Here is a 27,036-nt window from a genome sequence, read left to right on the forward strand (position 1 = left end):
CAGAACCTCCTGGAGACCATTAGATGTATCAGAGAGGGAGAGGATGGAAAGAAGAGTAAGCAGAGAAGGTCACAAGTGAGATATAACGATCCAGGCTTCCACCAGCCTGTCACCCAGATATGCCCATTAGAGGTTGGACTTACACCTTAATTTATACCTTTTCCCGCACATGTCCAGTGATGATACTGAGGTTGTCTCTTAGTCTCATGTCTATGTGTGGCTGTCCAGAGCTGGGATTCCAATTGTTGACATAAGCTATTTGTGTCAATACATTTCCCAATATCTCCCCCACCTTAATATGGTTAATCTGATGATTATGTGTACCAAAAATCCCCTAAGAATCTGTTATTTCAAGCTTGGTTTTGTTCTTTTGCGGTTTTCTTGTTTACCGCAAGATACATATTACAAAGAGCCCCTAGAACCTAGGTCAAACACTCATGCTAACTTACAACAACTGCCAGGCCTATTTTAAAAAGTGTTTGAGAGCACGTTTCTCCCTTTTTTTCATAATAGCGTTTCCTTTAGCAGCTTGGCTTATAGTAACATAGATACGACAATACAGAAAGGAATTTCAAGATCAGTCAGGGATCAAAGGTGTCCGGGATGAGTCACTAGCACACGTTCACAGCAAGAGGGCGCCCTCTCTGTGCCCACCAGGGGAACCGTGCCCCACTGGCACCGGCTGCTGGCAAACACAGGCACTCCGCTCCGGTGCTCCGTGAGCCATGCCCTATCCCTCTGCAATTCACACACCCCACTGTGTGACACTTCGTAAATCTCCAGCCTGCATCTAGTGCAGACAGTAAGCACAGGCCGACTCCATTGCTGTCTATTGTCCTCCTGTCGCTTGGGTCGGCTCTTAGACTCCCGCTCCCCAGATGGCAGCAGGTTTTACTCCCAACAGGCTGGGAGCACACTAGCCCACTTCCACCTTAATTGAATTGGCTCGTTAGCACTGACCCCCCACTTGGTAAGGCAACTCCCGTCTTTTCATGTGCTGTGTATTTATACCTGCCTCTGTATTTTCCACTCCATGCATCCGATGAAGTGGGGTTTAGCCCACGAAAGCTTATGCCCAAATAAATTTGTTAGTCTCTAAGGTGCCACGAGGACTCCTCGTTGTTTTTGTTGATACGGACTAACACGGCTGCCCCTCTGAAACCCAGCCTATATGTTACCTCACTCTAAAATTGTTTCCCATACAAACATCTCACAATAACCATGATGATCAGCTAGTTCAGGGGTGGCCAACCTGTGTCTCCGGAGCCACGTGCAGCTCTTCAGAAGTTAATAGGCGGCTCCTTGTACAGGCACCGACTCCAGGGCTGGAGCGACAGGCGCCAGCTTTCCAATGTGCCGGGGGGCACTCACTGCTCCACCCCAGGCTCGGCCCCCACTGCACCCCTTCCCGCCCCCTCCCCTGAGCCTGCCATGCCCTACCTCCTCCCTCTCCCCCCCAGAGACTCCTGCACGCCACGAAACAGCTGAGCGGGAGGTGCGGGGAGGGAGTGGGAGGCGCTGATTGGTGGGGCAGCCGGTGGGCGGGAGGCGCTGGGAGCAGGGGTGGAGGGGAGCTGATGGGGGGCTGCTGATGTGTTACTGTGGCTCTTTGGCAATGTACATTGGTAGATTCTGGCTCCTTCTCAGGCTCAGGTTGGCCACTCCTGAGCTAGTTCTTAGCTTTCGGCAGAGACCCCCACATGACCCCCTTGGTGGAACACTGAGAAGATGGCCAGACACAGGGGTAATATATCTGCCCTCCCGCTTCAGACCTCTTCAGATCTAGCCTTGCAGTCATCCTGCAATTCACTGCCCTGATCCCAGCAGGTTTGACTTGTGTCTAGTACCTGCCATTCTGTCCTGTGGTATGGGCTAGGACAGGCTTACCAGTGGCCAGCCAGCTTTCACAGAGCACAGTAGGACTCTAACCACCAAAGACTATGAATATCCCATGAGCTGATCGCGTGTGGCACATCTCAGTAGAACAGCCTGTGGAAGATCCGTGCTTCCAGGGTCTCATATATGTCACAGCAACTTAAACTAGAAAGGTTTCAGAGTAGCAGCCGTGTTAGTCTGTATTCGCAAAAAGAAAAGGAGGACTTGTGGCACCTTAGTGACTAATCCGATGAAGTGAGCTGTAGCTCACAAAAGCTGATGCTCAAATAAATTGGTTAGTCTCTAAGGTGCCACAAGTCCTCCTGTTCTTTTTTCTTTTAAACTAGAAAGTGCTAATTGATCTTAACAATGGGTGTTGCTGCTGCACTACCTATGATAAACCTGGTGGCCTGCTGAGACAGCCTAGATGCCTGGGGCTTAAAGTACAGAGCTGGGTGGGGTAATCTGCCCAGAGCAGTAAGCCAGAGCTCTTACTCAGCAAACTCCCCTGAAGTGCTGACTAACATCAGTGCAGCAGGTGATTCCCGGCAGCGACAGTCACACCCGAATCCAAGCAGCTCACCTACATTGCTTAAGAGCTTTTTTTTTTTTTTTTTTTTTAAAGTGACACAAGATCACAAACTCAGATCATCACTAAATTGTGGCAGTCCAACCCTGCTTCCTCCTGTTCAGATTTGGGTCCTATGTGCCCCACTTCCGGCTTTAGAACAACTGCAGGCTACAGTTATCAGAACTAGGTCAAAAGGCAGCGGTCCCACCCAAAATAAACAAATCCAAGCTGAGGTATAGCAAGAGAGAACCTGTACAAAAGCGCTTGTTAGAGGAGGAAGAATAAAGGAGAAAACCAGTGTCCTGGATTGCAGAACACATGTCAAATCGGGCTTTTCACTAAGTAATAATTATGCTCGTAAATAAACCATCTGTTTGAACAGAAGGAACCCACTTACCCATCACTATTTATATAAGAAGAGAGGCTAAAGAACAAAAAAGCCCCAACCAAATAACACCTAGCATTACCAAGAGCAAATTATTATGTATTTAAAGTGTATTCATAACAGGTTTTTAGGCCAGTATGTTCCCAGGCCTCTGGATTTTAATTCTCACACAAGCAACACAAACATCAGCTGCCAGGTTTTCAGCAGAGGACCTTGATTTTGGGTTCCTCAGTCTTTGGGTGTCCAAGTTGAGTCATTATGTGTCTCACTTTCAGAGATGCTGGCCATATGCAGCTCCGACTGACGTCACCTGGAGTTCTGGGTGCCCAGTGCCTCTAAAAATCAAGCTCCAACTTCTCACGTTGGGCACCAAATTCAGTGGCCGCTCATTTTTGAAACACTTGGTTCAAATGAAAACTTCTCCTCTGTGGCTAGTCAGATGCTATATCATACTTTCCTTGGGCAAACTCTCCTTGATTTCAGTGGAAGCTTTGCCTCAGTGGGGAGGGACTGCAAGGACTGCGCTCAGAAGGGGAAATTCAATCCTGCCCTGCTTCTATGCACCTCCCTCCCCTCTACGTTGGGAGCACCCACTGATGCGCCCCCTGTGGGTTCTACTGCAGGTAGGAGGAAAAGTAACCAAGCCGTTATTATGCCCTGGTGATCAGAGCTGGCGCTAGGCACAAGCGACTAAGCAATTGCTTAGGGGCCCTGAGCAGCTCCAAGGGGCCCCTCTATTAATTAGTATGTGTTGTGGGGGGGAGGGGAAATATTCCTGCTTAGGGTCCCCAAGGGGCTAGCAACAGCACTGCTGGTGATTCTGTGTTACTGCAGTAGCATATCTTAGGTCAGCTCTCAGTGCTGCCCGAACATGGACCATGGCCATGCCAGGCCAAGCTGGAAGCCCCCCAGTCTGGGAAATGCAAAGTCGGAATGCAGCTCATAGTCTGAGTCCACGTCTCCTCTGTGTAGTTAGTTACTTTTCCTTTGTTCAAAACTGCAAGAACAGAAGAAGCTTTTCTCCTGACTTATGCAGCTTAGACTCAAGTGATTCTCAACTTGGCTGCGTAGAAAGCTGCCTCCGTTATACGTCACCCCAAAAAGCCCTAGTTCACCACAGCAAGTTCCTTTTGCTCTCTTAGTAATACCTTGGGTGTCGGCAGTGGCAGGTATACTCCATGTACAGCCTTTAATATTCCGAGGATCCATATTTTTAAGAGTGACTGGCAGATTGCACTGGACACACTGCTAGACAGTGCTATCTAATTGCACTGGCTGTGCTAGCATCGGATTTATTATTATAATAATTAATTGTTTATATTATGGTAGTGCCTAGGAAACCTGATCAAAAATCAGGGGCCCATTGTGAAAAGCGCTGTACAAACACAGTTGTTGACAGTTGACAGATAACCACTCAAGTTTAAATACTGTAATAGCAAAGTTAAAAGCTTAAAGTTAAACAGGAAAGAAGATTTCTTATGTGAGTGCAATAAAGGATATATGCCAAACTATGTCAGGAGGATATGACTAGAGATAGGACTCCTATTAAAATGGTGGTAAAGTGTAAGAGGAGTCTGTGATACATATGATGTTTTTAAAGTTTATAATGCAAGTTTGAATTTAATGTTAGAACATTTAAATTACATGTAAAGTTAATTTTAATATCTGAGCGCATTATGGGATCAGAGTCCAGCACTAAAGAAAACAGCTATCACAGAAAGGGGCTGTATTAATTGCATTAACGTCTCTGAATTATGTTTATCCTTTCAAAAGGGAAAACTTACCAGGACTCAAGATATCTGTTTAACCTTCTTACTGCCAGTGAGACAATCAGAAAGCAAATCTAAGCCAATCACTAATGATTTAATTCATTGGCTTGAAAACACGAATGTTACTTTTCACAGATTTTTGTCCTAGAGGCAACAGTATAGCAATTCGAATTATTTTTCAGAACAACAATCAATGCAATGTGCAAACCTCTCAATCTGCAGCACAGTCTACAGGGGAGCGGAGGATCAGGTGTCAGCTTCTTGGCTGGCAACTCTCTTTTCTTAGCTGGGCTTAGATTTAGAAATAATTCAGTTGATTTACCTGGCTGTCAAGTTGCCCTGCGGTGACTGAGGACTGTGTGCACCAGCCTCAGGACAGACTGTTTAGAAGCAGGGCACAAACCCCGGACTGGTTGTGAGTTCTGTACTCAGGGCAGGTCTACGCTTAAAATGCTGCATCAGAGCAGCTGCACGCCCGGAGCGCTTAAGTGAAGACATGCCTACACCAACAGGAGAGTTTCTCCTGTCAGCATAGTTAATCCACCTCCATGAGAGGCAGTAGCTATGTTGACAGGAGAAGCTCTCCCATTGACACAGTGCTGTCTACACTGGGGGTTAGACACCGAGCAGAGGTGTGGATTTCTCATGTCCTTGAGTTATACTGATCTAAGTCTGTAGTGTAGACCTGGCCTTTGTTTTCACCAACAATTTGTTAAGTGTAACCTCCTCAGGCACTATAACAGCCTAACCATGGAGTCACAGACAGTCCCCTTAGATCAGCACACCCATCTCATCACCCAGATAAGCCTACCTTTGTGATAGATGGTCCCATACACAATATTTAGGTTACTCCCGGTCCCAAAGGACCAGACACTTACCCCAGGTCAATTGCACCTTAGATCTCACACCAAAGACAACACTTGTAGCCAATCCTATAATAAACTAGCTAAAGATTTATTAACTAGAAAAGGAAATGGAGAGTTTTTTACAAGGTGACAGCAGGTAACATACATACACAAATGAGTTACAATCTTACGTTTCAAAATGTAATAAAAGCTTCTAGACTAAGCAAGCTCTATCTGTACCTTAGGGCTAACCCAGGTTACAAAGTTGCCTATAAAGTTCTCTTACTTATGCCTACAAAATCTTGCCTTCAAGCAGCCAAGCAGCATAGAGATAGTGTTTCTTCTTGTTAGGGGTTTTTATCCCATTCCCTCCTGGTGCTTCTCAGCTGATGAGTCTTGCAAGTGAAGTCCTCCCATCTCCAAGGGGAAGGGAAGAATAATCAGCAGTCATTTGTCCTGTTTTGTGTTCCATAATAGTTCATCTGGTGTTGATGGGACTTCTCTGTTGGGCAGAATTTCAGACTCGTCAATGTCTTTCTCATGTTTGGTGATTTACACGGTTACAGAGGATTACAATGCAAACACTTAAATATTACCTTACAATATGGGATACAGATATTATGAGATTAATGCATGCAGCGCCTTACAAGAATTTCAAAAAGTCTAAAACACAGTCTTCTCATTCTAAAACAGGTGAGTCAGACTGGGTCCAGCTAAGTATTTTTCCATGTTCAGTTGAGACCTAGGGGCCTTGGCATGAGCTGGCACCTGGTTTTCCAGCAGCACGCTGGCTAAGGATATTATTTATATGTGTGCTCTGGGTTTGGCAACAAATACTTGGAAAAACCACTCATGGCATTTGAGTGTGGCTCTTGTTAAACAGGTTCTAACAGGGGGGGTAGGTAATCATTCCCCCAGACTCTATAGGCAATTCTGTCCCCTCCTACATGGCTACCTCCAGGGCATTATCCCTCCCTCTCCCATTTCTGACCCACTGAAGGATGCGTCTCAAGCCCAGGAATCTATATATGAGGTGGGCTAGTTGTTCTATGCAGATAATTCCCACCCCCCTGCACCATCACCATGGCAAGGAATGTTAACTTCTCCACAGCCCTCCCAGGGATCTGATTGTTGTGGGGTGGGAACGTACCAGGCAGGGACTGTTGCAGAAGCCTCCATGCCAGTGGTTCTGGCCTAGATCTGAGGTGGAATCTGTTTGAGGTTGTGCAGGGATGGGACTGGAACTTGGGCCTGCAGGACAGCCAACGCTTCTGGGCCGCTAGCTGGCAGCCGTGGAAGGCCTCTGTGCATTACTACATAGACCCTGTGGAAATAATTACCACAGGAAGTACTGCCTCATCACAAGGCCAGACTGACAGCTTCCCTCATGGTCCCTGCTTGAAGCCCAGGAGATGTTCCAGGAAGTGTTTGTGTAACAAGGCGGACTTCCCGGTCTGCCGTAGTGACGGATCTGCCTCTCGGCTCACTCTTGGAAGCCTGACCCTGGCTTTGACCTACGGCGCTGACTCCAGCTCTGACCACTAGGCATGACTGCCCAAGCCCCAGTGGTGAGACAATCTGCCTGGTTTGGAGAATGAAGCCTCTATTTTGTCTGCAGTCGTCAACCCCACCAGCCCCCTGATGGAATCCCAGAAGGGGACGCTCCACAAGGGGAACGCCACACGTTTCCACCCCACAGACCCATCCCTGTGTCTGCAGGAGGGTGCAAGCCCCACCACACTCATTTCCCTGTCAGATATAGACTTGGGCATCCCTTTGTCTCAGACTTTATAAGCTTCTCTGGCTGTAACTGATCCATGCCCCTAGTTCTCTGTCTTCCTCAGTCTCCCTGGAAGTTTGAAACACGTCTCCATCCATACCTGGATTGTTTATTGACGGTATATGGTGTGACTGTTATAGCTAGTTGTTTCAGTGCGGGGGACAAGCCAATCACATATTTCAAAAATTCATACTGTTCCAAAAAAGAAAGCAAATTGAGTGATTCTTCCACTTAGGAACTTCATTCTCTCATGGCCAATCATCTCCTGTTCTTGGGAACAGACCTAAAATTTTTTTTTTTTTTACCTCAGTGAAGGGGCTGCTTGTAAAGATACAACTAAAGCAATGTTAAACCGAGCCTTTCCAGGTCTGGTACAGTGCTCCTACAGAAAGGCAATGGCAGTTAACTGGGTGTAGTGCAGGGCTCAGTCAGATTGCCAGCAGATCAATCTGTGTGTATAAATTACACCCTCAGTGACCGAACTCACATTTGTTAAGTACAACAGATTGATCTCTCATATTTAGAGCTGTCGAGCACTTTTCAATGGAACAGCTTTCCATCGGGAAATGCAGTTTAGTTGAAACTGAAACATTTCGTGGGAACGCGTCAATGTCAATGAAATTTTCAGTGGGAAAAAGTTGAAACAAATTGTTTTCAATTTTCTTGGTCTGTTAATGTTGAAACATTTTGTCTTCACTATCATTTTGATTCAGCTTGTTTGGAATTTTAATATTTCTATATAGTGCATGATGTGTAATATGTTCTCTTAAATATTTTATATTATGTTTCAATGTTATTGAAATAAAACATTTTGATAGTTCTGCATCTAAATTTTTCAGAATTCCCATTCCATGGGACATTTTGAAATTTCAGCTTTTCATTCCAATTGGGGGTGTGTGTGTGTGGGGGGGGGAATTCAGAATGTCTTGTAGAACAGAAATTTCAGTTTCTCACCAGCTGTGCCCATATTATTGCCTTGTGGCCAGCATCATGAGATATAGTGGGGAAATTAAACACACAGAAATATCCCATTCCTCATGAGCATCTTGTTTTCTGACTCCCAAGTCTCTACCAATTCTCATCACTCAGTGTAGGGTTGCCCTGCCCTCTTATAAGAACTTTTCCCAGCATGGCTTTCTGTGGGCTGGTCCTTTACATTTGGCAGAGGCAAGCTGCTGTGACTCTACTGTGGCCATTTTGTGTCTTTGTTTACACATCTTCCCCTCTTTCAGATGGTATGTTTATTTCCTTGTGAAAGGAAGTGGTATGTTCTCACAGATTGATTGTGAATCTAATCATACTTAAGAATTTAAAAATACCCAGAGGCTTGAGTACAATGGGTGCATGTTTATAAATACAGCAGCATCTTGCAGAAGTTGAGGATAAGATCCAGACTTCAAGCAGTTAAAATAGTAGGATCCATAGATTCACCGCTCTTTGAAATCTCTAAGTAGTCAGACATTCTGCATTTTGGTAGGAGAGGTGGGGGGAGTTTCCAGTAACCTGTGTAACCTCACTTTGGGCCTGTGTCCTTTCTTCAGCCTTTATAGTTCTTAGAGCTCTTTAGTGTGTGTTCCTTGTACACCTACAATTTTAATTCTGCTGCATCCATCCATAACTTTATCACAGGTGGACGTGACTCCATGAAATGCTCAGCTCCCTCAGTGGGCACTGCAATTAGAGCTCAGAGTGTTCAAATCTTTCAGCACAGGATCGGGTCCCCAAACCTGCTACAGATGCCACTTGTTTCACCAGTTTCTAGCTTTTCCTCAACTGATGTAATGGAAGCCTTCATCAGCAATCTGAGCATGCAAGGATTCCAGAAGGACTAGGACTGATTTGTCTCTAAGCAGGCTGCTTGCTTAATTTTCTTAGCATTTTGGCAGTGGTAGCCTGTGAGTGTGAATAGCATGGAGCAAATTAGATCTGTTTGGTCCTTCTTGCTGGAGTAGCTTCATTACTTTACGCAGCAGGAAAAATCTACGTACAGAATCACTGATGTAATAAATTATAACCATCCACTCACCAGAATGACAGATTCTACCTCCAACCTATTGCTCTTTTAAGACCATTTTAAACATCCATGTACTTAATTTCAACTTCCTCATTCAACATATGTAAATAAAAGCTACTTACTTCCTTTCTGACCAAAAGTAACATTGCAGCTGACGGTCAGACCTTAGTGCATAATTGCTTACTATGGATTTAAGATACTGTTGCAAACTAAAGGGCACACTCTCCTTGACATCTAAATACCATTTATAATCAGTGAGCCTCTCTTCTGTCTGGAGTTAGCATCTACTGATGAACAAATAGTGCCTAAGCTTCCCTTTACACAATGATCCTTTAATTTGCTCTTTTTTAAATGAGAAGGGTTAGTTTTAGACATGTCCGTCTCGTTCCTACTCAGGTGTGTGCAGTTTTCACATTGTTCACTAAACACACAGAGAACATACCCTCCTGGATTCCTATTTCCCTGTGTAAAAAAGATAGGGTATAAAGCAAACCTGGGCTAAGCAACTGCTTAACTGATTGACCGTCCCACCTTTCTTAAAGTTATTTTAATGTATATTGCATAACTAAAGAAAAGGACCCAAGAGCTGAGTTTACTTGTATAATGTTTTATTAGCTACTCTTAACAATACTAACTAATAGCGAAGGACATCAGAAGGCAAAAACGGTTTTGGACTATGACTTGGCTAACACAAACTAGAAATTTGGTTGGTATAACCATTCACGTTTTCAGAATCGAATCACATAGCCACAATAGAAAATAACACATTCTCAATTACAATCTTGGGGAGGGGACTTTTTTTTTTAGATTTTTGATTCAGAATAGGGCCTCATTTGTGCCAGTTGGTTATCAACTCCATCTCTGGTATTGCTAACACAACAGAGGAAAAACAATCCAAAACTAGATTACATGCCAGTGGGGTCATGCCAGTTTACCTACAGGCCAATTCACCCAGGTCTCCTTCCTAGTGGATCTATTGTAGTCAATCCTTTTTAACCTATTTCCCAATGAATATTTACCCGAGGCTCTGCCTAACACTCCTAACTACCTAAAATAAACTCCGACATTTATGACACTTTAGATAGACTCTATATCTTACCTATCAGCCCTCAATCTCAAAGGAAACCCACACAGCACTTTCAAAAGACAAGCCTGGGAGCTTAAATTCATTACTCCACTAGACACCAAAAATCATAGGCTGAACAGAGACACTGGATGTATGGCTTCTCACAACAATCTGTAACCCACTGACCCCTCTTTTTGTTCCATGACTACAGAGCTGTTAATGGGCCACTCTACCTTGAATGGTCCCTTACAATGTGCTAACTACTTATGCTAAACAATCTGTTTCAACTTGCATTTTTCTGTGATGCTGGGAGTTCCTTTCCCAGACCTGGAGAAGAGCTCTGTGTGGCTCAAAAGCTTATCTCTCTCACCAGCAGAAGTTCAGTCCAACAAAAGATAGTACCTCACACACCTTGTCTCTATATAGACTGAGCCCTGGTCTACACTAGGAGTTGAGGTTGAATTTAGCAGCATTAAATCGATTTAACCCTGCACCCGTCCACACGACGAAGCCCTTTTTTTTTTGACTTAAAGGGCTCTTAAAATCGATTTCCTTACTCCACCCCGACAAGGGGATTAGCGCTGAAATCGGTCTTGCCGGGTCGAATTTGGGATAATGGACACAATTAGATGGTATTAGCCTCCATGAGCTATCCCAGAGTGCTCCATTGTGACCGCTCTGGACAGCACTCTCAACTCAGATGCACTGGCCAGGTAGACAGGAAAAGGCCCGCGAACTTTTGAATTTCAATTTCCTGTTTGGCCAGCATGGCAAGCTGCAGGTGACCATGCAGAGCTCATCAGCAGAGGTGACCATGATGGAGTCCCAGAATCGCAAAAGAGCTCTAGCATGGACCAAATGGGAGGTACGGGATCTGATCACTGTATGGGGAGAGGAATCCATGGTATCAGAACTATGTTCCTGTTTTCGAAATGCCAAACATTTGTCAAAATATCCCAGGCATGAAGGAGAGAGGCCATAACAGGGACCCGAAGCAGTGCCGCGTGAAACTTAAGGAGCTGAGGCAAGCCTACCAGAAAACCAGAGAGGTGAACGGCCCTTCGGGTCAGAGCCCAAAACATGCCGCTTCTATGATGAGCTGCATGCCATTTTAGGGGGTTCAGCCACCACTACCCCAGCCATGTTGTTTGATTCCTTCAATGGAGATGGAGGCAACATGGAAGCAGGTCGTGGGGACGAGGAAGATGATGATGATGAGGTGGTTGTAGATAGCTCACAGCAAGCAAGCGGAGAAACCGGTTTTCCCGACAGCCAGGAACTGTTTCTCACCCTGGACCTGGAGCCAGTACCCCCTGAACCCACCCAAGGCTGCCTGCCGGACCCGCCAGGCGGAGAAGGGACCTCTGGTGAGTGTATCTTTTAAAATACTATACCTGGTTTAAAAGCAAGCATGTTTAATGATTAATTTGCCCTGGCATTTGCGGCTCTCCTGGATGTACTCCCAAAGCCTTTGCCAAAGGTTTCTAGGGAGGGCAGCCTTATTCCATCCACCATGGTAGGACACTTTACCACTCCAGGCCAGTAGCACGTACTCGGGAATCATTGTAGAACAAAGCATTGCAGTGTATGTTTGCTGGCATTCAAACAATGTCCGTTCTTTATCTGTCTGTGTTATCCTCAGGAGAGTGAGATATCATTCATGGTCACCTGGTTGAAATAGGGTGCTTTTCTTAAGGGGACATTCAGAGGTGCCTGTTCCTGCTGGGCTGTTTGCCTGTGGCTGAACAGAAATGTTCCCCACCGTTAGCCACAGGGAGGGAGAGGGGGCAGGGGCTAGCCACGCCCTGGGGCGAGGCAAAATGCGACCTTGGAATGAAAGCACATGTGCTATGTATGTAATGTTAACAGCAAGGTTTACCGGGAAAAGAGTGTACCCACTGTTCTATAAAATGTGTCTTTTTAAATACCACTGTCCCTTTTTCTTCTCCACCAGCTGCATGTGTTTCAAGGATCACAGGATCTTCTCCTTCCCAGAGGCTAGCAAAGATTAGAAGGCGAAAAAAATGCACTCGTGATGAAATGTTCTCTGAGCTCATGCTGTCCTCCCACACTGACAGAGCACAGATGAATGCGTGGAGGCAGATAATGTCAGAGTGCAGGAAAGCACAAAATGACCGGGAGGAGAGGTGGCGGGCTGAAGAGAGTAAGTGGCGGGCTGAAGAGAGGGCTGAAGCTGAAAGGTGGCGGCAGCGTGATGAGAGGAGGCAGGATTCAATGCTGAGGCTGCTGGAGGATCAAACTAATATGCTCCAGCGTATGGCTGAGCTGCAGGAAAGGCAGCTGGAGCACAGACTGCCGCTACAGTCCCTGTGTAACCAACTGTCCTCCTCCCCAAGTTCCATACACCCCTCACCCAGATGCCCAAGAACGTGGTGGGGGGGGCCTCCGGCCCCCCCAGCCACTCCACCCTAGAGGATTGCCCAAGCAACAGAAGACTGGCATTCAATAAGTTTTAAAGTTTTAAACTTTTAAAGTGCTGTGTGGCCTTGTCCTTCCCTCCTCCACCACCCCACTCGGTGCTTCTCTCCTCCACCACCCCTCCCGGGCTACCTTGGCAGTTATCCCCCTATTTGTGTGATGAATGAATAAAGACTGCATGAATGTGAAGCAACAATGACTTTATTGCCTCTGCAAGCGGTGATCGAAGGGAGGAGAGGAGGGTGGTTAGCTTACAGGGAAGTAGAATGAACCAAGGGGCGGAGGGATTCATCAAGGAAAAACAAACAGAACTTTCACACCGTAGCCTGGCCAGTCATGAAACTGGTTTTCAAAGCTTCTCTGATGAGCACCGCGCCCTCCTGTGCTCTTCTAACCGCCCTGGTGTCTGGCTGCGCGTAACCAGCAGCCAGGCAATTTGCCTCAACTTCCCACCCCGCCATAAACATCTCCCCCTTACTCTCACAGATATTGTGGAGCGCACAGCAAGCAGTAATAACAGTGGGAATATTTGTGCTGGAAATGGCCCAACTTGATGATCACTTTAGATAAGCTATTACCAGCAGGAGAGTGGGGTGGGAGGAGGTATTGTTTCATGGTCTCTGTGTATATAATGTCTTCTGCAGTTTCCACAGTACGCATCCGATGAAGTGAGCTGTAGCTCACGAAAGCTCATGCTCAGATAAATTGGCTAGTCTCTAAGGTGCCACAAGTACTCCTTTTCTTTTAGTGGGAATATTGGTTTTGCTGAGGTCTAACCGAGTCAGTAAACTGCGCCAGCGCGCCTTTAAACGTCCAAATGCACATTCTACCACCATTCTGCACTTGCTCAGCCTGTAGTTGAACAGCTCCTGACTACTGTCCAGGCTGCCTGGGTACGGCTTCATGAGCCATGGCATTAAGGGGTAGGCTGGGTCCCCAAGGATAACTACAGGCATTTCAACATCCCCAAAGGTTATTTTCTGGTCTGGGAATAAAGTCCCTTCCTGCAGCTTTTGAAACAGACCAGAGTTCCTGAAGATGCGAGCGTCATGTACCTTTCCCGGCCATCCCACGTTGATGTTGGTGAAACGTCCCTTGTGATCCACCAGAGCTTGCAGCACTATTGAAAAGTACCTCTTGCGGTTTATGTACTCACCGGCTTGATGCTCCGGTGCCAAGATAGGGATATGGGTTCCGTCTATGGCCCCACCACAGTTAGGGAATCCCATTGCAGCAAAGCCATCCACTATGACCTGCACATTTCCTAGGGTCACTACCCTTGATATCAGCAGATCTTTGATTGCATTGGCTACTTGCATCACAGCAGCCCCCACAGTAGATTTGCCCACTCCAAATTGATTCCCGACTGACCGGTAGCTGTCTGGCATTGCAAGCTTCCACAGGGCTATTGCCACTCGCTTCTCAACTGTGAAGGCTGCTCTTATCTTGGTATTCTTGCGCCTCAGGGCAGGGGAAAGCAAGTCACAAAGTTCCATGAAAGTGCCCTTACGCATGTGAAAGTTTCGCAGCCACTGGGAATCGTCCCAGACCTGCAACACTATGCGGTCCCACCAGTCTGTGCTTGTTTCCCGAGCCCAGAATCGGCGTTCCACCGCATGAACCTGCCCCACTAGGACCATGATGCCCACATTTCCAGGGCCCGTGCTTTGAGTGAAGTCTGTGTCCATGTCCTCATCACTCTTGTCACCGCGCTGACGTTGCCTACTCGCCCGGTTTCGCTTTGGCAGGTTCTGGTGCTGCATATACTACTGGATAATGTGTGTGGTGTTTAATGTGCTCCTAATTGCCAAAGTGATCTGAGCGGGCTCCATGCTTGCCGTGGTATGGCATCTGCACAGAAAAAAGGTGTGGAACAATTGTCTGCCGTTGCCCTGACGGGGGGAGGGGCAACTGATGACATGGCTTACAGGGTTGGCTTACAGGGAATTAAAATCAACAAAGGGGGTGGCTTTTCGAGAAACAGAATGGCCCCCTCAAGAATAGAACTCAAAACCTCAAGGATAGAACTCAAAACTGGGTTTAGCAGGCCGTTGATTTCACGCAGGGAGGGAGGAGAAACTGAATACAAAACAAATCTGGTCTATTTCTTGTTTTGATCCACTTCATCTATCTTTATACATCTTGCTGGCAGCAGACTGTGCAGTACGGCCGCTAGCCATCGTCATCTCCTGGGTGCTCGGCAGAAGACGGAGCAGCATGACTGCTGGCCATCGTCTTCTGCTGGCTGCAGATTAAAAGACAGTGCACTGCCGGTAGGACTGAATCACCATGAGACGAAACTTAAAAGGGAAATGACCTGGCTGAGTCACTCCCATGCTTGCCCAGGTGCCCCTGACCTCATTGAGGTCAGTTAAAAGAGCACCCAGGACTACGTCCATGATGGCTACCAGTCACACTGCACTGTCTGCTGCCAAAAGACAATGAGCTGCTGCTGTGTAGCAATGCAGTACCACGTCTGCCAGCACCCAGGAGACATACGGTGACGGTGAGCTGAGCGGGCTCCATGCTTGCCGTGGTATGGTGTCTGCACAGGTAACTCAAGAAAAAAGGCGCAAAACGATTGTGTGCCCTTGCTTTCACTGAAGGAGGGAGGGAAGGGGGGCCTGACAATATGTACCCAGAACCACCTGCAACAATGTTTTAGCCCCATCAGGCACTGGGATTTCTACCCAGAATTCAAATGGGCGGTGGAGACTGTGGGAACTATGGGATAGCTACCCACAGTGCAACGCTCCAGAAGTTGATGGTTGCCTCGGTACTGTGGACACACTCCGCTGACTACATGCACTTAGAGCATTTGACACACACAATTGACTGTATAAAAATGCTTTCTACAAAATTGACTTCTATAAATTCGACCTAATTTCATAGTGTAGACATACCCCAAGTGTAGGTCAAAAAGCTTGCACACTTGGTCTTCTTTCATGTCTATCTACATCTAGAACTTGAAAGGCAGTGTGAAACCATTAACCATTATAGAACCAGTGTTCTATAAACCTAGTTAACTATAGTAACTTATTCAGTTTTAAAGCTACTTTATATCAGTCTTGATTGGAACTTGTTACAAAACAAAGTCACATATTGTAACTCCGTGAGACGCTTTAAAACACATACACAAGCATGTACACTTCCTTAATAACTGAGTTAAACTACTCAGTTTTAGGAAGTGGTAAATTAACTGATTTGGGTCATCATCCAGGAAAAAGCCTGTGGGTGTTACTTATCACCAGATCTTTAATAAGCCTGTCCATCTTCAGCTCAGTGATCATTCACAGCAAGAGAAGACTCTGCCAAACAGAAGCGGAACAAAGGACAGGCAGGACTATGAATCTTGTCCCTTCCAGCTATCTTTGGCTTTCAGGAAGCAATGTGCTGATGAACACAGGCCATTTTATCCTGTTTCTGTTGGGCAGTACAACTTGATTCCTCTTTTTGGAGGTGCTGGCATGAAGCAATCAGATGGTGAGCCATACTTCTTCTGAAGATTCAAAATGTCCAACCACAAGGAGAGTCATCCTTTCTCACCATCCAATCAGGGAAGAACCAACTTTGGGTTTTGAGTTCTTGCAACTGGGACTGGAATTTTCTAGTCTCTTTGTGCAACACATCTTGTCACACCAGCTTGTGTCAGACAACTTAGGCCATAACTGTTGGTACTGCATTTATGCTACATACCTTGAACACAAGCTGGCTTGGTCCAGTCAGCAACTAACCTCCACAAATCACTTTCTATGGGCCCCTTTGTGGTGCATCCCTTGGCCAGTTTTGCAGTTATGCTTGCTCAAGTTGCAGTTTCTCCTTCTCTGTTAGCTGCTTAACTGGACAGTTTAAAGTTCATATGATTTGCCAGAAGCTGGGAATGGGCAACAGAGGATGGATCACTTGATGATTACCTGTTCTGTTCATTCCCTCTGGGACCCCTAGCATTGGCCACTGTCAGAAGACAGGATAGTGGACTAGATGGACCTTTGGTCTGACCCAGTATGGCCGTTCTTATAATTTATACAAAGTCCTCTCCATATTCATTGATGCTCTTTAAACTTGTTCTAGTAGTCCATTATAAAATAGAAAGTCACTTGAAGACCTGTGGTTTTCCAGCAGGTCGGAACAGTTGTGTAAATATTCCTTTTTGGTTCTCCTTGTTTTAACAACAAAGGTAGGACCTTGGTATGTATGTCTAATGGCTGAACGGAGTCCGTGCATTACCAAACAGTTACATTTCTGATTATTCCACTCTGTGGTCAAGTGTCCCTATAAATACACTATTAGGTTTCAATTCTTTTTATTTACTGCCTCTTTCAGCACTGGTGTATTTCATTAATTTGACAGCATAAGCATGCTTGATTGTAAACATTAGCCTTCCTTCCTTCTTCACTTTATGACTTAAACTAAAAAAAATCAATATGAATGCAACCTCTTTCTTTCCTAATGAGCATCTCATAATGTAATTCCCATATGTGTTGGGCTAAGTTTCCAAATAGCTCTCAGCTCGGCCTCTGATTGAACCTCTAATCTATATGCATAAATTGCATGTGTGCATTCTGACCATCAGTTAAACATCTAACCACTTAACATGTCAATATAAATACCATTCCCCCTGAGATTTAAACAGCTAAAGTTGGGGCCTGTCAAGGGCTCTCCCTTCCAGCTGTGAGAAAGGTCCGCAAATAAAACAAGGTTTGCCTACCATTTGCAAACTTTAGCAGAGTCCCAAATAAAAATCCTCCCTTTCCTGCTTATGACACACTCCCACCCTTTTCTTTCCTGCCTATTATTTTAATGTAGTGTAATAAGCCCAGCTGCATGTATTACACAGTCACTTAATTTGTCCTGGTCAGATTCTGGCCTACCCAGCATAGAAAGCAGGGGTGCGGATTCTCCTTCTACCAGGGTGGCACTTCCTAGAACCCAGACTGGTAACATGTAATACCCCATCACAGAGCCCAAAAATGTAGATACCCCAAATCAGAGGTTAACATTTGAAAAATTAGCCTGCTAAATGTGTGTGTGTCTAGGGGACGACAACCATGAAACTTCTTCATGATGGACACCATGGACACAGTTATTTTTCCAGTCATCTTACCAGGTGGGTGCATTACATTCTGATTAATATGGAGGAACTCTCACTGGGCCAGAGAGTTTAGTGGCAATTAGCACATGGGACTGCAGTTAGCAGGTGACCATTAACACAGGCTTAGTTTTACTAGTGGCCTTCACACCTCTGAATTGTGTAGCAAATATGTGTTCATTCACATTTTCTATATACCATTTTTGTAGCTGTTCTTAAAGCATTTATTTCATGGAGGATGTAAAATCTGTGTTCTTGGTATGGCACTTGAAACTGACAACTTACTCCACACCCTGCCACAGTTTGGGCTGGCCGGAAGAGGAAAGCCATCTACTTTTCTCACTCGTTTCTTTGATTTTGTTGGCTTTACTGAGATGGGCTACAATAATACACAGGACTGGAGAATCAATACAAACATAGCTGTAGGTTAACAGAAAAGTAGAAGTAGAATTTCATTCTTTATCAAGAAACTTGCCCTCAAGGCAAGATGGAGGTAGACAACAAATATTTGGAAGCAAGATAAGATCTAATTTCTGGAGTGGGGTATAATAATTTTATTTAAGATGATGTTGAATTAAAAAGAAAACGGTACAGAGTTTAAGCATAGAAGTTTCTGGTTATCAGGCAATAAGGTACAGATTATCAAGAGGTGCGAAATTCAGTTTAGGAACGGGTGGCATAAGGAATACATAATCTGCAATCTCCCTGATTGGGGGTAAAAGGTTAACGGGTCCAAGGACAGACATTGAGATATGGGGGTATGTTGTTCATCTATAAACCAAGAAGAACCAGGCCTTGTAGTGTTTTCACATCAACTTCAATGGGAGTTAAAGATGCAGACCAATTATAAAAAGAAAAGGAGGACCAGTGGCACCTTAGAGACTAACCAATTTATTTGACCATAAGCTTTCGTGAGCTACAGCTCACTTCATCGGAATGCATCCGATGAAGTGAGCTGTAGCTCATGAAAGCTTATGCTCATATAAATTGGTTAGTCCCTAAGGTGCCACAAGTCCTCCTTTTTGTGAATACAGATTAACAGGGCTGCTACTCTGAGACCAATTATAGGAAAGGCAGGCCAGGCAGAATAAGGGGAGGGCATGGACGATATACTCCTAAGAAGGAGTGTTGATGTTTCTTTCCTTAAATTGTAGCTTTGGGCGAAGATTTGATTTTTAATATTTCAGAACATGGAGATAAATCCCTTCTAAGGCTCTTACAGAGACAGGGTGGGTGAGCGAATATCTTTTATCGCTGCAGCGCTTCTGGTGGCGAGACAAACTTTCCAGCTAGACAGGGCTCTTCTTCAGAACTATACCCCTCTGTTCCTTCCTCTCCTGCTTGGCTACGCTGGCAAGAAGCCCAGGTCAGCAATAATCCAGCCGGCAGTTCTTGTTTTGGAAGAAACACTCCGCTCCTCCACAACGTAGGGCTGATTCACTTTCCTGTGCGCCAGGGAGGCGGTGCACTGACCCGTTTGCAAAGAGCCCCTGGAAGGGAGGGCCTCATAAAGCCGCAAGTTGTTTGTTAATGTCACAGGGAGACAAAAGTCCATAGCCGAGGCTGCTGCAAACCCTATTTTTGCCTTCCCCCTTCAAATCCACCCCCAAAGCCACAGATCAGGCTCACAGGTGAGGCTGAGTCCTTGCAAACAGGCCGCCCTGCCCCGTTTGCAGCCCCGGGGTCCTTCAGCAAACACGCCCCAGAGCCCAGGGTGGGTCTGTGCAGGCGGCTGCGCCCTCCAGGCACCGGCTGGGCGGGTTTCCCTGCCGCCCAGGGCTGCAGCCGGCCCCGGGAGGAGGCTGTTTGCACAGCGCGGGGCTGGCCGCCTGCCGCCTGCCCCCGCCCCCGGGAGAGGAACCCGCCAGCCCCGGCCGGGAGTGGCTGCGAGCGGCGCTGGCCGCAGCCAACCGCGGGCCATAAATACCGGCGGGCGGGGCGCCGCCGCTCCCCGAGCCCCGGCAGACGCGCGAGCAGCCGCCCCGAGAGCGGGTAGGTGGCCGCCGGCCCCGCGCTGAGCATCCCTCCCCGGGGGGCGCCCCCCTCCGCCGCGTCCTGCGGGGAGCGCTGGGACCCGCCCCCCCCCAGGCGGGAAAGGGGTTCCCCTCCCTGCCCCCCTGCGCGCCCCACAGCCCTCACCCTGGTTATGGATAGGGGCGCAGGGGGTCGCCCTCCCCCCAACCACCCTGCGTGCACCCATTGGAGGGGGCTGAGGGTCCCCCCCACTCACCATCCAGCCCTGCCCTGTGCATGCGACCCTTTTCTATACCTGGGTGCTCCCCCTTTCTCCCCCATTTATAGGCGGGGGGGGTCCCCTCCCCGGATCACCCTCCCTTCCCCAGTGGGGTGGCGAGGGGTCCTGTCTCCAGCCCCCGGGGGGTGGGGGAGAAGCACCCTGGGCCCCCTTTCCCTGCCAGCTGTGTGTACCCCAGGGAGGGGAGGAGCCCGTGCTGAGCGTGCATCCTGCCCCCCCGCGCAGTCCCGGGCCCAGGGAGATGTCGCGCCCGCTGACCGACCAGGAGAAGAGAAAGCAGATCAGCATCCGCGGGATCGTGGGCGTGGAGAACGTGGCCGAGCTGAAGAAGGGCTTCAACCGGCACCTGCACTTCACCCTGGTCAAGGACCGCAATGTGGCCACCCCCCGCGACTACTACTTCGCCCTGGCGCACACTGTGCGCGACCACCTGGTGGGCAGGTGGATCCGCACCCAGCAGTATTACTACGAGAAGGACCCCAAGGTGAGCTGGGGAGGCACCACGTCGGGGGTGGGGCTGCACTGGGTCTGCTGGCGGCTGGCGGGTAGGTCCCCCAGGTACAGGGAACCCAGTCCAGGATCACCAGGGGTACACAAGCCCCAGATGTGCACCAGGGAGGGCTGCTCAGTAGGTGGGAAGCTAAGGGCCAAGGGGAGCATAGTGGTGTGCAAGGCACAGTGGGGAGGGGGAAGGCACTGTGAGTTTGGGACCACTTCCTTGGGCAGGTCCCCAAGCGGGGACATAGCTGTATAAATCCTGCAAGTTATGGGAAGGGTGAGTAGCTTCTGACTCAAGATCAGGAGTAACTTGTATAGTGGGGGTGCTGAGAGCCATCGAACCAAACTGCAAAACCTGTATAGGACGGCAACCACTTCAAGCTGGGGATGCTGCCACAGCTCTTGGTCCCGCACCTATGCTCAAGACCCTCCCAAGGTTCAGGAGTGGGGAGGCTACTTCATGTCTGGCATGGGGAAGCCCTGACTAGATGCTGGAGATTGGGAGGAGACGTTACTTTCCCATCTTAAACTCCTCATGAGCAAACCTTGCTAAATCTCCCCTTGCTCTTGCTTTGCATTCAGCTGGAACTAGGTGTTTTTAGAGGGAGACGTGTCTGCTTCCTCATTTGTCCCTGATTCCAGGAACTGGGTTTAAACAAACTAGGCCACTTTAACTTGTTTTGCTAGTTGAACAAAACTTGGCTGCAAACACCAATATCCAATGCTTGGAAAGAAAGTGTTTGCTGTATTGTACTGCAGCGTTTCTTCCTGTGTATTCCTGCCCCCTTTTGTATTGTCCAGTGGGTCTGGCCGACCAACAAATATCCGGAAACCCTTTTAGCGTAAATTAGTTTAAGGGATCAAAAAGGTCAGAGTCAGCTCAAAATAAAAGCAAAACTAATTGGCAGTGACAGAACTTCAAAGCTGTACGTGCTTTACTACTAGAGTTTAAAACTTCCTTTGAGCCTGTTAGGAATACTTTACATGAGCTATTGCAAAAGTATAAGGAGCCTCTTTTTATGACTCTGTGAAAGTGCCATGTTAGCCGTCCTTCACAATTGTTTATATATAACTCTCACTTTCTTCTATTGCTCTGAACTTCAACTGAAGAAGACAGTCAAGCCAAAGTACACCTTTCTTACTCCCTGGCTGTATTTCTTAACTCTGATCCTTATAATGTGGCAATAAGAAACCAAAAAGTGCAGAACACGTGTAATCAAAATTTAAAAGGTAATAGACAACTGTCATATCTCAAGAGACTTGTGTAGTGCTTCCTGTGGTCTGCAGCACTGTGCATACAGACTGCATTTTTTCTAGGAAAACCCAGGCCCTGTAATTCAAAATTTTCTAGAGTGGATACATGTACTTCATGGAGACCCAGGGACTTTAGGTACTTGTGGGAACTAGGAGCATTGTAGTGGAGGAGGTTGAGAACGCATGTATCACATGACCAGGTGTGAAATGTCCATCCTCTGAACCCTCAGGCTCCTCTGAGAAGGAAGTGGGACTGAAGTAAAAAGCTCAAGCAGTCTCAAGTGAATTGGCTTAACATTCCTCTAGGGTCATTGCTTGTCCACTTTGGTTTATATTGAACACAGAACTGTGCTTGCTAGTGGATTAAACAGTAATCCTGTTTGTGACATCATTTGAAAGCCCCTCCCAATCTATCAAGTCTAATTACTTATCACAAGGCTGACCCCACCTTTCTCAGCCAATGATGATTTCTCATATGTCTGCTTTTCGACAAGCGCCTTTGCGCTCTTTCCCACACTGTGGCTTACATGTGGAAGGGACCTCCCCCTCCCCCGTCAACATTCACAAAGCTGCCACCTTCTCCTCTTCTAAATCCCTCCTTAAACCCAACCTCTGCTGTGATGCCCACAGATCACTAGCAGGCATTGGCTCGAGTGGCATGTAGCAGTGACCACTGTGACCATTTATGCAAATGTACTTGTCTTTACTGGTACCTTCCCTCCCACCTGTTACATATTGTTACAGTCCTAGATTGTGAGCTCTCTGGGGCAGGGCAACAAGTCTTTCTTTGAGTCATTTGTGCACCACCTAGCGCAGTAGAGCCATGATCCCTGACTAGAGTCTCTTAGCACTACTGCAATAAAAACAATAATCCTTGGAGGAAATTAAATTTCAGGGAACAAAGACTTGTATTATTTAGAATATTTGCATCAAGGGAGATTCTATCTAGATGTTTTGTTCAGGAAGCAGGAGTAGCTCTTGAAAGCACTCTGTGCATCAGAGTCAGGGCAGTTGTTTGGAGTTTTTAAAGCCTGGTTTAATCTGAAATGTCTGCTTCATTTACATTTTAACTCGGTTTCATAAATAGACATAGGGCCACATGCTGCCCCTGATCTGAACATGCATCTCTCCCATTGATGCAATGAAACTGTCGGTCACAGGTTAAGGCTCTTGGAGGAGTTCTGATCTCTTGTTCAAACAAAACTCAACCTCTTCCACCCTGGACCTCTCCTCTCCCTGTGTGAGCATTAATTGTTTAAAACTAGCAGTGAGGGTGTAGAACACAGGGTTGGAGGTAGTTAGGCCTTTCCTCCATCTTGTTGCATGGCATACTTTATAATTTTTTTTCCCAGCATCCGCCCTATTTCCAGCCTTTCCTTTAGTTACATGTACAGCACATAAGGCCTGAAGCAGTCTGTCTGCAGACTCAGGAAGAGAGTGCTGCATGGGGTTATCGCTACAATCCTAAAGGCTGAAAACACCTTTTTTTAAAAAGTGAAATCAGAAATCAGTGGGTTAGGATCCCTCACCCCCTGCCCAAAGTGGCTTATGAATTTTTAAAGCCATGTTTATTTTAAATCAAGGCATCAGCTAATAATCAGGATTTTCTACTCGAGGTGTTACCTTAACAAAGACTTAAGAGTCCTCTTGATGATATAAGCTGGTTTTATTACTCTTGGATTTAGAAGATGCCAAAATAATGTTTCCAGATCTTGAACGTTTTTGAGGAGACTGTTTCTACATGTTTCAGTAAGATTTGCTTTCATTTTTCTTTGTTTCAGAGAGTTTACTATCTCTCTCTGGAATTTTATATGGGCCGTACCTTACAGAACACCATGATAAACCTTGGATTGCAGAATGCTTGTGATGAGGCAATTTATCAGGTAAGTGTGTCTATATTGTGGTTTAGCGGAGTAATATTTAGTCATTAGGGGTTTTTGTTTTGTTTTTGGCACCGGGGTGGGGAGGGGTGGAGGGGGAGAATATTGTAGACCAAGAAGTCAATTGATAGACACAGTCCTAAATGGCCAAAGTAAAGGTCTTGGAAGAATGTTATCTGACTGGGTGTTCAGTGGGTGTTGGCTACATAAGGAAATTCCTATGCTTTTGGCACTATTGGTTGACAGGATGTTACTGAATTTGCAAAATTTCAGCATTAGAATAAACCTCTTGGTGTAAAATTCGACTTCCCCTTTTCACAGGAACAGAAAAATTACTTGTCACTGCTGTTTGAGGCTTGTGGGCTGGTCACAGAGTCAGTGGTGTATAATAGTTACTTTGTAGCTAACGAGCATATATGTAAACTGTTAAGTGCTCTCTAAATCCAGAGTCACTCATGATTGTTCAGTAAAATGGAGGCATGCTGTACATTGATTTATCACTAGCAGAGCTTCAAACCTTAACATTAAATTAGTCCATGTTTTGAGCATAATATTCCAAGACTTTGGGCCAAGTTCCTCCCTGGTGTAAGGAGGCATAACTCCATCCGCGCCAGTGGACCAAGGTTATCGTGGTCACTCATGGCTTGGCTTTGCTCCACCATTCATCGTTGTACAACCGCCACTGTTGTTCCAAAGTTTTGAAAGTGGCTTTATTCCATTCTGCCCTTTGCTGCCCTTGTACTCTCGTTAACAGTATGCTCTCTAGTGCATAGCATTTTTAAGCAGTTACACAGCAGGAGGGATATTCTTCAAACAAATGGCTCTCCTTTTGAAACACGTTTATTTCTGAATTTTTCACTTATACTGCACTCTTTCACAATACAAAGAGAATAGCAGTAAGGTGAGGGACTTGTTTTCGAAGAGGAATGTGTTTAGATTCTTTGTTCAAATACATCTTATGCTAATATACCTCCTGGAGTTACTGGAATGTACTGTTCTGGTTGATTGGAGAAGATATTATTTAAATGTGTTTTTTGTTACATGGATGGTAGGGCCTGTAAGGTTTTATTCTGAGAAATTTTCAGCCGTGGTATTTGATGATTGTTGGTATGAACTGAGTAATAATGATTTTATAAAATATTCTTTGGGTTTTTTCAATACCTAAAAATTAATAATTTAACTAGCAGTAGGTGCTAACTTACATGGATTTTCTGTAGTATCTAAAGAAGTCTTTGTAAAATGTAATGCTGAAATATAACTGTACTCTAGTGCAAATGCTAGGTCCCTGCCCCATATATTGGTAGGCCTAGTTTCATGTGGCATAAACGTCTTTCAGAGTTTTCATACAGAGTACAGCATTTTCAAAAATTTTCTATACGTGGGCACAGCAACTATCTACCCAAAAATGCCTAGCAAAATTCAGTGTTAGAATTCATTTCCAGTGTCCCAAAACTTCTTCGTGGTATGTACCATGAGTTGAGCTGTTACCTTGTTGGGTATAAGCAATGCAGGATCAAATTTAGTCTGTATTTGGATGGGAAACCTTCACAAAAATTGTAAAGTGGTATAGTGTATGTGACACATACTGCCAGAAATAAAGCAATGCCACAGCCAGGTGTGAGGGGGCACTGTGCTTCTGGGGGCACTGTCTTTTGAATGAGATCTAAGACCAATGTCCTGACAGCTTAAGAATATTAAAATTCCCTGGCACTCTTTGGAAGAACAGGTGTTAGCCCTGGTATCCTAGCTAACAGCCAATGAAGTATTGATGCTTTTCATACTTAGTTACTCTAGTAGTTTCAGGTGGATCAGCTATTCTTCATTTAACATCCTGAACTCTTGTGTAGTGCTCTTGTTATAGGTGGTTACCATCCTCCAAAAGTAGCTGTGTTTCACTGGTGGGCGAAATGTTTCTCTTCTGTATTGTGAAGTTTTGATGAGCATGTTGGCACCTTCAGGTGAAAGGTGCTATATAAATCAGCTCTTTAGTTCAAGAACAAAAAGTGCAAGTGGGCTGGGGTTGAGGGGCTTATGTTGCTATTGTCCACGGTGCCTGGAAAGGGTAGAGGGCCAAAGGTGCTTTGGGGGAAATTCACTGTCGCAGCTGCAGAGATGAGTCTGGTTAAGCCTGGAATCCAATAAACAAGTTCCTTCTTGAGCACCTGCCTGCCAGGATAGTAACAAGGGATGACGGTGCAGTGCTGAATTAATTGTGTTCAGAGCTCCTTGTAAATGGGTTCTTTCCAATAGCTCTGTTTGCATCTTAACTCCTGTGTTTCTCCTGCTCCCTCGTGGCAGAGTGGTATTGTAAATGTTCATTCTGCCACTCGGTTTGAGAGCACAGAGCTCATCTCTCTTCTGTCTATATTTAGCTAGGGCTGGATATAGAAGAGCTGGAGGACATTGAAGAGGATGCTGGCCTTGGCAACGGAGGTCTTGGAAGACTGGCTGGTAAGTGAGCTTCCAGGACATTATGATTTGAGAACTTGCCAAGCAGTCCAGTACACATTGGGCATTCTTCCCATGAACGCAAGGAGCACTTGTCTACCTGCCTTGTGGTGGTACCTAATTACAAGTGTAAATTAAATGGCCATGCCTTCTTGTAGTATGAACATTGCGGACAATGCTGGTGGTAGGGAAATGAGTTTAATATGCAGGGCACTAATTTGTCCCATCTATGTGATCTCCCTGCCTTTCCCTCACACCCCTCCCCTAATAAAAAAGATGATTTCCTTTCATTCACTGAGCTGTCTGCCAAATAGTTTAAATATAGTCTGTTTCGCTCTTGGACTCAACCTGTCCTCTTCAGTCTGGCCTCTCCTGCACAGAAGCTATCTCCCCTCTTCTACTAGTGCCTGGCTGTAACTTGCAAAATGTTGACTCCAGAAAATAGACACGCTGGCTGAATAATAGGATAACAACTATGCAGATATGACTTTGCTATTTTTGAACCAGTGGCCCTGCAAATGCTGTTTATAGTACAGGACTATTTAGGAGGAAGGTGTGTGTCGGGGGGGGGGGGGGGAGGGAGGGAGGGACGGACTTTGATACTCTTGGCTTATATTAGTGCAGGGCTGCATATGGGTCTGATGGAAAAGAAAGCGGGACTGACTTCCAGACCCCAGTGATGATCCCCCAGTTGCTTGAGTATCAGATCAACCTTGGGCTTCATTGTCTACTCAGAACGCTCTCCAAGGCCAACTGTATCTTGACTTCCATCCACACCTGCTTTCAATCGGTGTTTCTTTAGTCCTCAAAGTACTTGTTTCCCTAGCATGGGAGGTGGTACGTGTGGTGTGCCAGGCATGGAGTTGGAG

The 27,036-nt window shown here is 46.2% G+C and overlaps 1 protein-coding gene across 2 annotated transcripts in view; it reads left to right on the forward strand.

Annotated features, from left to right (window-relative positions):
* The first annotated feature begins 19,308 nt into the window (after positions 1-19,308).
* PYGL (glycogen phosphorylase L) overlaps positions 19,309-27,036 on the forward strand; it is a 35,726-nt gene continuing 27,998 nt past the window's right edge. Inside the window, exons 1-4 of one of the 2 annotated variants that reach the window (XM_074956543.1) lie at positions 19,309-19,464; positions 20,313-20,571; positions 23,621-23,722; positions 26,092-26,170. In XM_074956543.1, coding sequence (XP_074812644.1) covers positions 20,329-20,571; positions 23,621-23,722; positions 26,092-26,170 — 424 coding nt within the window. In that variant the 5' untranslated portion in view covers positions 19,309-19,464; positions 20,313-20,328. Of the gene's footprint in view, positions 19,465-19,698; positions 19,826-20,312; positions 20,572-23,620; positions 23,723-26,091; positions 26,171-27,036 lie in introns of those variants that run through there. The other variant, XM_074956542.1, reaches the window with a different exon arrangement.

This window comes from Natator depressus, chromosome 6, assembly GCF_965152275.1.
Source record: "Natator depressus isolate rNatDep1 chromosome 6, rNatDep2.hap1, whole genome shotgun sequence".
In the NCBI taxonomy this organism is placed as follows: Eukaryota; Metazoa; Chordata; order Testudines; family Cheloniidae; genus Natator; species Natator depressus.